This window comes from Rhincodon typus, chromosome 39 (assembly GCF_021869965.1).
Source record: "Rhincodon typus isolate 14 chromosome 39, sRhiTyp1.1, whole genome shotgun sequence".
Lineage (NCBI taxonomy): Eukaryota > Metazoa > Chordata > Chondrichthyes > Orectolobiformes > Rhincodontidae > Rhincodon > Rhincodon typus.
The window spans coordinates 1033278-1046830 of record NC_063370.1 but is presented as its reverse complement, the minus strand read 5'-3'; the positions used below and the strand labels follow the sequence as shown (position 1 = coordinate 1046830).

At 44.2% G+C, this 13553-nt stretch overlaps 1 protein-coding gene across 1 annotated transcript in view; it reads right to left on the bottom strand.

Annotated features, from left to right (window-relative positions):
* Window positions 1–763: 763 nt before the first annotated feature.
* The window catches only part of LOC125480970 (leucine-rich repeat and fibronectin type III domain-containing protein 1-like protein), a 262452-nt gene continuing 249662 nt past the window's right edge, over window positions 764–13553 (bottom strand). Inside the window, exon 2 of the mRNA XM_048618360.1 lies at window positions 764–1850. Coding sequence (XP_048474317.1) covers window positions 1205–1850 — 646 coding nt within the window. The 3' untranslated portion in view covers window positions 764–1204. The remainder of the gene's footprint in view (window positions 1851–13553) is intronic.

Below are 13553 nucleotides of genomic sequence, written 5' to 3'. Positions count from 1 at the left end.
CTATGATGCTGCTTGGCCTGCTGTGTTCATCCAGCCCTGCACCTTGTAGCCTTTTTTAAAGCACCTGGATCCCACATAACGGAGCATCCTCAGTGTAAAGAACTATCTGACAAAATTATCAACTTCAAAAAAAATAAAAGTCAAACAGACACATTACCTGCCACTGGCAGGTAGCATGAAAACACATGCTCAATGAAATCAAGAACTGCTGAAAACAATGAACAGAGTACAGTAACTGCTTATTGAGTCATAGAGCAGTACAGCACAGAAAGAGACCCTTCAGTCCAACTCGTCCATGCTGACCGGATATCCTAAATTAATCTAGTCCCATTTGCCAGTATTTAGCCCATATCCCTCTAAACCTTTCCTATTCATGTACCCATCCAGATACCTTTTAAATGTTGGAATTAATGAACACTTTTTGCCAGAGGATGAAGAAATTGTAGGGGGAGCACAATGAACTGTAGCCCAGTTAGGAATGAATGGGAGGAGGTGAGTGTAAGAGTAGGGATGGTGGAATGGAGGTGGGGAGAGAAACACCAATACCTATATATGCTCACAGACACACATATGTACACCCTCTTATACTCACGCACCACAGGGAGGCTGAATAGCATGCAACGTGCTGAAATGAAAAACAGGAGAAGGTTAAACGGATGAAGTAAAATTAAAATAAGATGATATAAGCAGAATGAAAGAAATTAAAAACATTTCTGAGCAACAGAGACTGAGCTGAGATGGAGCTGAGCATTCTGGCGTGTTTTGGCTGTGATTCAGATTTGCAGCATCCGCAGTATTTGATGCGCCACACATTAATGATTTCGCTGAAAATAAATCTTCCTTCCTCAGTGGTTGTACACATCTTTATATTTCTGCAGACGTTTTGCATCTAGAATTTCAGGCAATCTTCAAACATCATACTTCAAGGTATCAAAAATATATATATCTGTAAAAATGGAAAAATGTCAGACAGTAATTGTGTGGTTCTTCTGATCCCTAAGGTCAGCCTTTCTCTGCAGGTACTTATTGAAGAGCCCAGACTGTAGAGGGGCCATCGCTGATGTGAAACATTGACTGTTTGTCTCTCTGCAGATATTGTCTGCCCTGTTGAGTATTTCCAGCATTTTTGGTTTATATATAACACCCCAGACTACCTGTGAACAACACTAGAATTATGACAGTTTGTAGAATTTGGCTGTTTTCTTTACACGTAATCTTCAAAGAAATTGGGAATTTGCAGTTTTGTTGATGTGCTACCTTGGTCCTCCCCTTGAATCTCCTTTGAAGGGAATGGCGCATCTTTCAGCAGCTCTGTCCGAGTTCTCCTTCGCTTATGAGGAGTTATATCCTCTGTGGGAAAAGATGGGCTTTGAGTGACAGAGACTTTATCATAATCTGTAGTTAAAGCCACAGCCAATGTTCCTTTGGGAGCATCTGGCAACATCTCCTGGACATGTTCCTCTCGACTTTCCATTCGTTTTGAGGTTGATGGTGGCATGGCCCCATTCTGACTTCCATTGGTCTGTGAGTAGACGTTACTGACCTTAGTCTTGTGTTCCCCAGTGTTATTGTAGACTTTATACCTGATCATAAGGATGATGATGAAGACCAATACAGAGGCCACAATGATGCCACCAATGATGATGATCATGGTCCCACCAAGGAACTGGGTATGCATGGATTGACACTGTGTGTACTCCTTCTCTGTGGTGAACTGTACACAGCCCACAGCTCGTGTTGCAGTCAAAGTGGTAATCCCATCATCATAGACAGCTAGAACGCACAGGTCATAGTCTCGCCCAGCGACTAAGTCTTTCACAATGAACGTTTTGCTAGAAGATGGAATCATTCTGTAAAACAATTTAAGATTATATTAGCAAACGTGGTGCTGCAATACTCCAGTATAACTCAAACACAGCAATTCACATCTAAATTGTTCCAGTTATATAACAAAATATCTTGGTATGCTTCACAGTAGGGCTAGATAATGAATTGTGATACTGAGCCACATTAGCAAATGTTAGTACAACCTACTAAAGGTCTGTTCAAAGAGATAGATTTTAATCAAGAAAGTTAATGAGATTCTATCCTTTATTACATGAAGAATTGAATATAAAAGTAAGGTGTTATGCTTCAGATATAGACAGGCTTCATGTGACTACAGTTTGGTCTCCTTGTGAAAGAAAGATGTACATGTATGAGAGGTGGTTCGGAGGAGATTTACTGGATTGAAACTGGGAAGGAGTGGGTTGTTTGAGGAGGAAAGGGTGGACAGACGGGGTTTGTTCCCACTGGAGTTTAGAAGAGTGAGGGGATGATTTGATTGAAGTGTATCAGACCCTGAATGGTCTGGACATGGTGGATGGTGAAAGGATGTTTCCTTTTGTGGGTCAGTCCAGAACCAGGGGACACCGATTTAAAATGAGGGGTCACCCTTTCAGAACAAGGATGAGCGTTTTCTCTTTTTCTCTCAGTGGGCTTTGAGACTTTGGAGCTCTTTGCCTCACAAAGCAGTGGAGCGGGGGACGGGGGGTGGTGTCTTCATTAAATATTTTTGAGGCAGAGGTAGATAGATTCTTGACAGAAAGGGAGCTCTAAGGTTATTGGGAGAAGATAGAATTGCAGAATTTGGAAAACACACAGATCAGTCAGCTTATTGAATGGTGGAGCAGGCCTTAATGAGTTGAATGATCTAATCTACTCGTAAGTTGTATGTTTCTAACACATTTAGAAATGAAGAGGGTATAACATTTGGTCAATTGCATAATTTAATGCCATTGTTAAGGTTAAGAGATACAAGTGGTAGACATTAGGTGTCTTTAAGCAAATATATAAATAGGATGCAGCTATGACACTGGAGTGGGGGAAGGGAGCTGTAAGCTGAGGAAGATAATAAACTTAAAAGCCCTGTGCACACAGTGTGCTCGTTGCAGCGTTACAATGGGAGTGGCTGGTACAATGTGAGGGGCAGTACCGAAGGGCAGAAGCATCCGTTAAATGAATTGGAGATGTACCATGAGGGTTCTTAGAAGCTGGTATATTGGATGTCAATGTTTGTTGGCATGGGAAATGTCTGGCCAGGGCCCATGGAGTGTGCCCAGTGTCCAACATAGAGGTCCTTTGGAGCAAATGGTGAGCTAAAGTTGTCAGGTACCCACTCTGACCTCCGTGTCTAGAAGTCTTGATGCCTAGTGTATAACAAGCTCTAATCCCCTGTGCTTGGGAACTCCCCACTGCCTAGCCAGAACGTCACCCTCGCTGTCTAGAACATGCAATAGGTTGCTCCTGGCATCAAGACAGACCTCACTGGATTTCTCATCTGGTTCTGCCCCAGGTCATTTCACTGAGACCGCCATAAATCCTGCTTTCTGTCTCACCAGCCGGCTGGTTCTATGAACAGAGAAGTGAAGACACTAATTGGATCACAGTTGGAAGACTGTGAACAGTTTTCAGCCCCATTGGAGACAGTTCAGAGATTATTCATTGTGATGCTATCAGCTATGGAGGGACTGTGTTTTAGGGAGAGGTTAAGTAAGTTGGGTCTGTACTCATTGGAGTTTAGGAGAACGAGAGGCGATCTTATTGAAACATGTAAGATACTTAGGGACTTGATGGAATAGATGTGGGAAGGTTGTTTCCCAATCTGATAGAGTCTAGGAACAGAGGGCATCATCTCAGAGTAAGGGATTGCATATTTAAGACAGAGATGAGGAGGAGTTTCTTCCCTCAGAAGGTAGTAAATCACTGAGATTCTTTACTGCAGAGGGCTGTTGAGGCTGGGTCATTAAATATACTCAAGGTGGAGTGAAACAGATTTTTAATCAGGAAGGGAATCAAGGGTTATGAGGAAAAGACAGGAAAATGGAGTTGAAGATGACCAGATCAGCCATGACTTGAGTAGTGGAGCAGAATCAATCAGCCGAATAGCCTCCTTCTCTTACAGTTTATGGTTGTTCCAATGATGTCTAAAGACCTTACTAAACATGCTGTACGCTAGTGCTGAATACAGAGATTGATCAAGTTCAATTCTGGTCTCTCTGCTATAGGAGGGATGTTTTGAAACTTGAAAGGGTTCAGAAAATATTTACAAGGATGATGCCAGGGTTGGAGGGTTTGAGCTACAGGGAGAGGCTGAATAGGCTGGGGCTATTTTCCCTGGAGCGTCGGAGGCTGAGGGGTGACCTTATAGAAGTTTATGAAATCATGTGGGGCATGAACAGGGTTAGTAGTTAAGGTCTTCTCCCCAGGGTAGGGGAGTCAAAAACTAGAGGGCATAGGTTTAAGGTGAGAGGGGAAAGATTTAAAAAGGAACTAAGAGGCAACATTTTCACACAGAGGGTCGTGTGTGTATGGAACGAGCTGCCAGAGGAAGTGGCGGAGGCTGGTACAATTACAACATTTAAAAGGATGGGTATATGAATAGGAAGGGTTTAGAGGAATAAGGGCCAAATGCTGGCAAATGGGACTAGATTAATTTAGGATATCTGATTGGCACAGACAAGCTGGACTGAAGAGTTTGTTTTCGTGCTGTATATCTCTATGACTGTGAGTGGCCAAGTAACTAAACAATGCTCTATAGCCCATTCTGTGTTGTTCATTAAGGTGAATTTTAACCCCACAGATTGGTAAACAAAATCCCATATACAGAGTAACATTGGGGCATAATTTAAATAAATTCACCACTGCTTTCTGTCCAATCTGCACCCAAAAACCAACTAATACCCACACCCCAGTGCCAATACACACTAGCGGAGCATTAATGTTGCTCACCACTCTGAATGTCCAATTATTCCACTGAAGTGGTTTAATGGATTATTTAATATTATTTCAATAAAATGTTCAATCAACCTGTCGGAATAGAAAGAAATAAAATGTGGGAAAAAAAGAATTTGGGAGTCCATTTGGCCCATCCAATCTGTATCAGCCAGGAAAGACCTATCCCACTTCGTTTGATTCCAGGGATAAAAAGGCAGTCATATGAGAAGTGGTTGAATAGCTTGGGCTTGTACTCACTGGAGTTCGGAGAAATGAGGGGGTCTCTGACTGCGGTATGTAAAATGCTAAAGAGGATTGATAAGGTGAATGTTGAACAAATGTTCCCCCTTGTGGGACAGTCTTAAACAAGAGGGCACAGATAGAGAGTGAGAGGAGGTTGGTTCAAACCTGAGACGAGGAGAAACCACTTCCCTCAGAGGGTTGTGAATCTGTGGAACTCACTGCCCCAGAGTGCAGTGGAGGCAGAATCAATCAACAGATTCAAGAAAGTATTCAATATGTTTCTGATGAAAACTGGGATAAAGGGCTATGGGGAGCAGGCAGGAAAGTGGAGGTGAGATTAGGATAAGATCAGCCATGGTCATATTAAATGGTGGAGTAGGCTTGAAGGGCTGAATGGCCTACTCCGACTCCTAATATTTCTGTTCCTATGCCACAATCTAGTCTACAGTTCCGTAGGTTATGGCACCTCCAGCAAGTTCGTTAGAATCTTCAAACTTGAAGTTTCATTTTGTCATTGTTTGTAAAATGGAAAGCAGAGCACAGCTCAGGATAAAACACTTTTGTGGAAGTCTGAATTGGTCAGCAGGAAATGCTGAGCTGGTTTTGAAAAACACTCCCAGAGAGAAGGCAGTCATCGTTTGAACAGTGGAGACAAACCTAGAGTTCCCTTTTGTTGTTAAACCTCTTCTTGTGTCACACTGTCCATTCCTATGTCGGCTCTTTAGTTGGGTCATACAGTCATACAGCACAGAAACAGACCCTTCGATCCAACCAGTCCATGCCAAACATAATCCCAAACTAAACTAGTCCCACCTGCCTGCTCCTGGCCCATATCCTTCCAAACCTTTTCTGTTCATGTGTCGATCTAAATGCCTGTCGTAATTGTCCCCGCATCCACCACTTCTTCAGGAAGTTCATTCCACATGCCAACCACCCTCTGTCTTTTACAAATCTCTCTCCTCCCACCTTAAAAATGTGGCCCCGTAGACTTCCCCCATCCTAGGTATAAGACACCTACAATTAACCCTATCTATACCCCTCATAATTTTATAAACTTCTACAAGGTTATCTCTCAACCTCCTACGCTCCAGTGGAGAAAGTCCCAGCCTATCCAACCTTTATTTATAACTCAAACATTCCACGCCTGGCAATATCTTGGTAAATCTTCTCTGTAATTAACATTATCAGGCCCAAAGAATCTATTACCTTGGTGAGAGATCTCAATTTCACTTGCTGCAGTATCATCTTCTCTTGGAAATGTACCTAGTAGATTAACATGTACTTTTGATATCGCAATCATTTCAGACATTATGTCGTATACTACTGTACTTAGACAACAGAGAAACAGCGACAAATATCTAATCATGCAGCCTTATTATAGATTTGTTTTTGATAAATTGGGTTGTCAAGATAGAGCAGAATGAATGCCTGGAAACATGATTCCAGTTGGTGGATGATGTAAAGATCGTCTCTGTTGATTAGGAGTTTTATTTGAACAGAGTTTGGGCAGTTGTTCTATGATTTCAAATCTGTAAACTTGCCCTCAGAATCACCCAAAGGCAGATGGGATAATGGAAGAGACACAAACGTCATATTGTATCTGTGAAGGGTTTGAAATTGGCAGGTAAAGGTTAGAATTCACTGAGTGTCCTGACCCTGCCAAGGGAGGTGAGGTGATGGCTTAGTAGTATTATCACTGGACCGTTAATTCAGAGATAGAGGTAACTTCCCCCAGGGACCTGGGTTCAAATCCTGCCATGGCAGGTGGTAGCAATTGAGTTCAATAAAATTCTAGAATCAATAGTCTAATGATGACCATGAATCCATTTTCAGAATATCCCATTGGTTCACTAATGTCCTTTAGGGAAGGAAACCGACATCCTTACCTGGTCTGGCCTACTTGTGACTCCAGACCCAGAGCAATGTGTGGTTGACTCTGGGCAATTAGGGATGGGCAATAAATTCTGACCTAGCCAGCGACACCCATATCCTGTGACTGAATTTAAAAAAAATTCAGAAACAGCACAATTGTTGTCACTGCAATAGCAGGGTGAAAGGTACTTAATGATCTGTTGGTGCAAATGGTGCTGCAACATTAGGCAGAGGGAAGGTGTGTGGTTAATCCTAAAATCTGTCCAAAATACACTGTCTCCCAGTTAGCGTTGCGAAAACAACATTTTGCTGTCTGCCTCACCATTGAAGTATATTGAATGGTGTAAGGATGCTTGTTGGCACAAGCACATACAGATTAGACACAGCACAGAAAACTGAGTGTTGTCAGCACACGCACAAATAATATTAATGATATGATACATGTTAATTACTGCCAATCGACCTCTCTGCCACTGAAAATGAGCTATTAAGAGTGTTGAGTCCTATTCCTTCAGGTATTAATTATTTTGGTGAGCTTAAAAATGTCCAAATTAAATTGTCAATTTCACAATCCTTCTGGAGAGGTTAAACAGAACAAACTGGAATATTATCCAACATGGTACTGCTATAAATTTACCTTGACTTCACCCGGGTCTCTGATTTCATGTCTCTAAACATTGTGACGTTATCAGCCCACACTTCCACAGAAATGTAAAAGCCTGAATGCACAAAAGGCCAGCCTAGCTAAAGTTGAAACCGTCTGTTGACCAGCCACAGGAAGTTCTGGCCCATTATTCCATGTCTAAAACTCAATCCAAGTTTTCACCTGTGTTCACTGGAGCTTAGAAAAATGAGAAATGATTGTATTGAAACATAGAAAACTCTGAGGGAACTTGACAGGATGAAACTGGTGATTATAGCCCCTCCGTGGGGGAGTCTGGAACTAGGAAATTTAGATTTTAAAAAAAAGGGATCTCCCTTTTGAGAAGGAAATGAGGAACACTTTCTTCCCTTGAAGGGTCATTAGTCTCTAATCCAGTGAGTAGCAGTCATAGAAAATAATCAAGACTGATAATTTGACAGAAAAAAGGGCTGTTTGGGTAGGGGCTGTTTAGGAAAATGGAGTTGAGGTCACAGTCAGATCAGCCAAGATCTTACTGACTGACAGAACAGGAAAAGGGGAAGGTGCTGAATGGTTATTTTGGCAGAGATTGAGGTGATTGCATTATTTCAGGACTTGTCATCCAGATGTAATAAAGTGGTTGGCTTTCAGGGTGAAGTCTCTGGGAAGTCAAAGTAGATTTATAGCAGTAGCTGTGTTGTTTGCAGCTCTAGCTCCTCTGAGAGGGCAAGGACCGAGAGTGAAATCATGCAGGTTGATTGTAGTTCAACATTGACAAACTATCATGTCAAAACACACAAGGATGTAGGGCAATGATTTCCAATTGTATTTTTCTTCTTGAAGTTTTCAATATTGATCTCCCTTACATCTTTAAGAGCCCAGCAATGTCGCACAACATACTAACAGACACTAGGTAATTACTGATAGTGCATATATGTAATCTGCACCTCAATGTCCTGATTATGAAACAAAATGTTGACAAAATTGGTGATGATAACTTTCTTAAGGCCAGGGTTTTGCATTACTTATTAATTTCTAGAAAGTAAGTGCATTAATAGCTGAGAAATCTTTTACTTTTTCAAAATGAAATTGGCATTCTGTGATGTTAAAGTATGAGAAAAATGAATGTAAGTTTTTTCTTCAATTTCCTGGTGGGATTTGGGCATCACTGGCTGGGCCCAGCATTTATCGTCTGTCCCTAGTTGCCCCTTGAGAAGGTGGAGGTGAGCTGCCCTCTTCAGCCACTGCAGTCCATGTGCTGTGGGTTGACCCACAATGCTGTTAGGGAGGGAATTCCAGGATTTTGACCCAGCGACACTGAAGGAACGGGGATATATTTCCAAGTCAGGATGGTGAAGGCTTGAAGGTGAATTTGCAGGGAGTGGTGTTCCCATGTATCTGCTGCCCTTGTCCTTCTAGATGGAATTTGTTGCGGCTTAGGAAGGTGCTGTCTGAGGATTTTCGGTGAATTTCTGCAGTGCATCTTGTAGATAGTACACACTGCTGCTACAGAGGGTTGGTGGTGTAGGGAGTGGGATGTTTGTGGATATGGTGCCAGTCAAACAGGGGCTGCTTTGTCCTGGATGGTGTCAGGCTTTTTGAGTGTTGTTGGAGCTGCCCCCATCCAGGCAAGTGGGGAGTATTCCATCCCACTCCTAACTTGTGCCTTGTAGATGGTGGGACAGGTTTTGAGGAATCAGGAGGTGAGTAACTTGCTGCAGTATTTTTTATACTCTAACCTACTCTTGTGGCCACTGTGTTTATGTAGTGAGTCCAGCTGAACATCTGGTGAATGGTATCCCCCAGGATATTGATAGTGGGGGATTCAGTAATGGTATCACCATTGAATATCAAGGGATGATGGTTAGATTCGCTAAAATTAACAAGTTCCTTTCTTTCTGGCAACTCATCCTACTCTTTTTTGTGGACTCTCCCTGGAGCATCACTCGCACTGTTGTTTCATCCCCCCATGATGGGATGTGGGTGTTCCTGGAAAGACCTGTATTTGTTGTCCATCCCCAGTTGTGCTTGAGCTGAGTGGTTTCCTAGGCCATTTCAGGGGGTAGTTAAGAGTCAGTCACATTATTGTGGGTCTGGAGTCACGCATATGCCATACTGGGTGAGGATGGCAGGTGCCCTGAATTTAAAAACTGACTCTATCTCCTCTCTCTATGGATGCTGCCAGACCTTCTGAGTTTCTGCAGCACTTTCCGCATGTGGTTTTCAGATTTCCAACATCCACAAGCCTTTGTTTTTAATCAAAGGCTTGTAATGGGGTGGGGTGGGGGGTGGGGGGGTGTTGGTGGGGACCGGTGTGGGGGAGTCATATCCAAACCCCAGGACTCCTCCAGTTCCATATGGGAGGCCCATTGCCCACTTCACCACCACGGTCATATATTGAAGTCCTTAATGTGGTGAATAAAATGCCCACGGCACCTTCTCCTGCTCCCGCGGTGTGTAGGGATGGGGCCAGTTGCAGGTGGGGCCTGTGTAGTGGCCAATGACAGGAGCCACTGCGAATACACTGGTCTGTCCATCAAATACAGTCATGCCTGACGAGGCAATTGAGCATTGGGCATGGGACAGCGATCACTCCGATTTTACTTCTAACCATCATCACTCAGCACACCTCCCCATCTCCCTCCTCCTCTACCATCCTCCTACCCAGAAACCACTCCCCACAACTGAGGAGAGCCTACCCCTCCAGGCCAACAGCACCCCCCTTCTCCCCCCTTCCCCCACCCCTCCCCAAACAATGCCTTCCTCCTCCTGGCTGCAGGAACTGCTGGGGTTTGGGTGTGGGGGGTGTGGTGGGGCGAGGGAAGAGAGAGGGAGATGGTGGCTAAGTGGGAGAGGAGGCTGGGTGGGGAGTGGGTATGTGTGTGGTAAGAGGGGAGAGTTTGTGTGAGTGTGTGGTGATGGGGGTGCTGCTGAAGGTGTATGGGTGGGACAGGGGAGAGTGTGGGGGGATTGCCAGACAGTAGTTGTGGAGGGAAGGGGATGAGGGGAGAGGTGTGTGTGTGTGTTTGTGTGTGTGCGCGCACGCGCATGTGCATGTGTTTGTGTGAGAGACTCTGTGTGTGTGTGTGTGAGAGAGAGAGGGAGAGTGTGTGACTGAATGTGTGTGTGTGTGAGAGACAGTGTGTGAGTGAGCGTGTATGTGTTTGTGTGAGAGTATGTGTGTGAGAGTATGTGTGTGAGAGTGTGTGTGTGAATGTGTGTGAGAGAGACAGACAGAGTGTGTGAGTGTGTGTGTGTGTTTGTGTGAAAATGTATGTGTGTGTGTGCGTGTGAGAGAGACAGAGAGACAGAGAGAGTGTGTGAGTGAGTGTGTATGTGTGTGTGAGAGAGTATGTGTGTGTGTTGGGGTGAGGGTGTGGTTTGGGCAGTGTATGGGTTACTCTGTTCTCACCAATGGCCTCCTTTGTGGCTCTGCTGAGAAAATGAAGTTCCAGCGTCTGACAGACAGGGAGCTATCTCTGGGTGGGAGGTCTCTGGTAACTGAGACCTGTGATGCCTCAAAATGATTCCACCTCCCCCCTGCCACCCACTTCTAGTTTGTAACCACCCTCCTGCGTGTTTGGTCCATAGCAGTACACAAACACTGGCCATTTGTGTTCCTCTGATAACTCCACACCATCCTTAGCTTCAAATTAATCCATACCACACTCTGTGTAACAGAATCCCACATCTGTCCAGCCAGTGTGTAGCCAGGAAACGACAGCTCCCTGTTTGGGTCTGAAACAAGCCAATGCTGCTGTGCTGCGTTAGTAGCCAGCTCAACATGGGGCTGGGAGGTATCATTAGCTATTTTCTGAAGCAAATTAAACCAAATGGCCTTTCTCATCCGTGACTTCTTGGAGATTTTATAAAATTTGCCTTCTCACTGCAGCGTTGGCTGGAAGTCATTTCCTGAACTGCAATGTTCCACATTCACACCTTCCATTTATAAAGTCACGCCTTGGGTCTGTCAGAAGTTGTGACATGAATGCAAGTACAAAATCTCTTTTAACATTGTCTTCAGAAATCTCTGATTTATACTACATTTTAAAGTGGGGTAATTGATGAATTTTGAGCAGTTAGTTCTGCGAGGTCACTGGATGAGAATGCTCTCTTGGAGTAGACTCGATTAGCTGAGTGGCCTAATTCTGCTCCTATATCTTATGGTTTTATTTTTCGGTTTGGGCTGAATTTATCTGTTTTCCACTCTGTATACATTTCCTCTGGCGATGTTGGAATTTTCCTGGGCTCAGATGAAGAGGACTCACCCATTTTCCCCACCTGCGTCCATTCCATCTCTAAAACCCTTGAAGGTGTTTCCACCTTCATCCTCACGCTCATCGTTCTTGACACCCCTCTGATAGACATTGTTGTCTATCGATCTGAAAGGATTAGTACTGAGGGGTGCCATGAACACCATCCACTATGGTGATGCCGAGCGGCAGAACAGCTGAGGATCTCAAAGGAGTGAGATCAATTATTGAGCCCTTCCTCAAAGTCCCTTTAGCAATGTCAATCACATCAATGTGACCTCTAACTGGTTGGTAACATGCAATGATCTAGATCTTGTTAAACTACAAGAGGCTCTTCTAGTTAGACCTGGGAGTAATCCTCTCCCACACTGGAGCAGGCAGGTTCTGTCAGTGAGTTCCTACACTTAGCAACTACCTTTATCACAAGCAGCAGCTCAAACAGTGCAGCAAACTGGCCCTGTGCACACAACATGCCTTCAGGCCCACCTCCCGATCAGGGGCAGCACAGTGGCTCAGTGGTTAGCACTGCTGCCTCACAGCGCCAGGGAAGTGGGTTTGATCCCATCCTCGGGCGACTGTCTGTGTGGAGTTTGCACATTCTGCGTAGGTTTCCTCCGGGTGCTCCGGCTTCCTCCCACAGTCCAAGAGTGTGCAGGCTAGGTGGATTGGCCGTGAAAAATTCCCCGTAGTGTTCAGGGATGTGTAGCTTAGGTGGGTTATAGGAGGATGGTTCTGGGTCGGAGGCACCAAGGGTTGGTGTGGACTTGTTGGGCCGAAGGGCCTGTTTCCACACTGTAGGGATTCTATGTTCTGGATCCCACTGGTGAGATAGCTGGCTAAAGTCACCACCAACTTCCACTTCAAACTTCGATGGGCTCTCTCTCCTTTCCCACCTCATCTGCTGCCCTGCATTCCACACCCAATCTCCCTGTCTGCCTCTGGATCAGGTACTACAACCTTCCATCTGCAGCACACCCAACACAACCAGCAAAAATAGATCCACTGCTCAATCACCTCATCTGCTATTGGTGGGATCTTGCTGTACACAATCACACTGCAACCATTACTGAGGTATTGGAAACAGCAGGCAAAAAGAAATAACCGATTTAGAAAGTTCCCAGTGTCGCTAAACAAACAAGCTCAGAAATCACACAACACCAAGTTACAGTCAAATTCACAAGCTTTCGGAGCACTGTTCCTTTGTCAGGTGGAGTGAAGAGAAGCACACAGGCCCAGAATTTACAGGCAGAAAGATCAAAAGATCATACAGATGGTGTGAATGAAGTGTCAACAGCTGAATAACAAGTGAAAGTTTGACCTATAATCTGATTAGTTGAGCCAGAGAGATAATTATGAAAAATTAAAAATAAGATGGTGCTGGAAACGAACCAAATGGCTGGTCTAACCAAAGTAACAAGTAATTCAAAACTGTACAAACTAATTAAGATAGAGAGATCATAACAAGTTATTAAGGTGATGGTGTTAAAACAGGACAGTAAGGGAGATTTTACAGCCACAGAACAGTGTGTGGTGGGGTTGCATGTAGCATGACATGAACCCAAGATCATGGTTGAGGTCATTTTCATTGGTATGGAACTTGGCTATCAGTTCCTGCTCAGCGATTCTGCGTTGTTGTGTATCTTGAAGGCTGCCTTGGAGGACGCTTACCCAATCCTCAAGTTCCATACCCACGAAGACAGCCTCAACCATGATCTTGTGTTCATGTCATGCTGCATTTAACCCCACCACACTGTTCTGTGTCTGTAAAATCTCCCTTACTGTCCTGTTTTAACACCATCACCTTAATA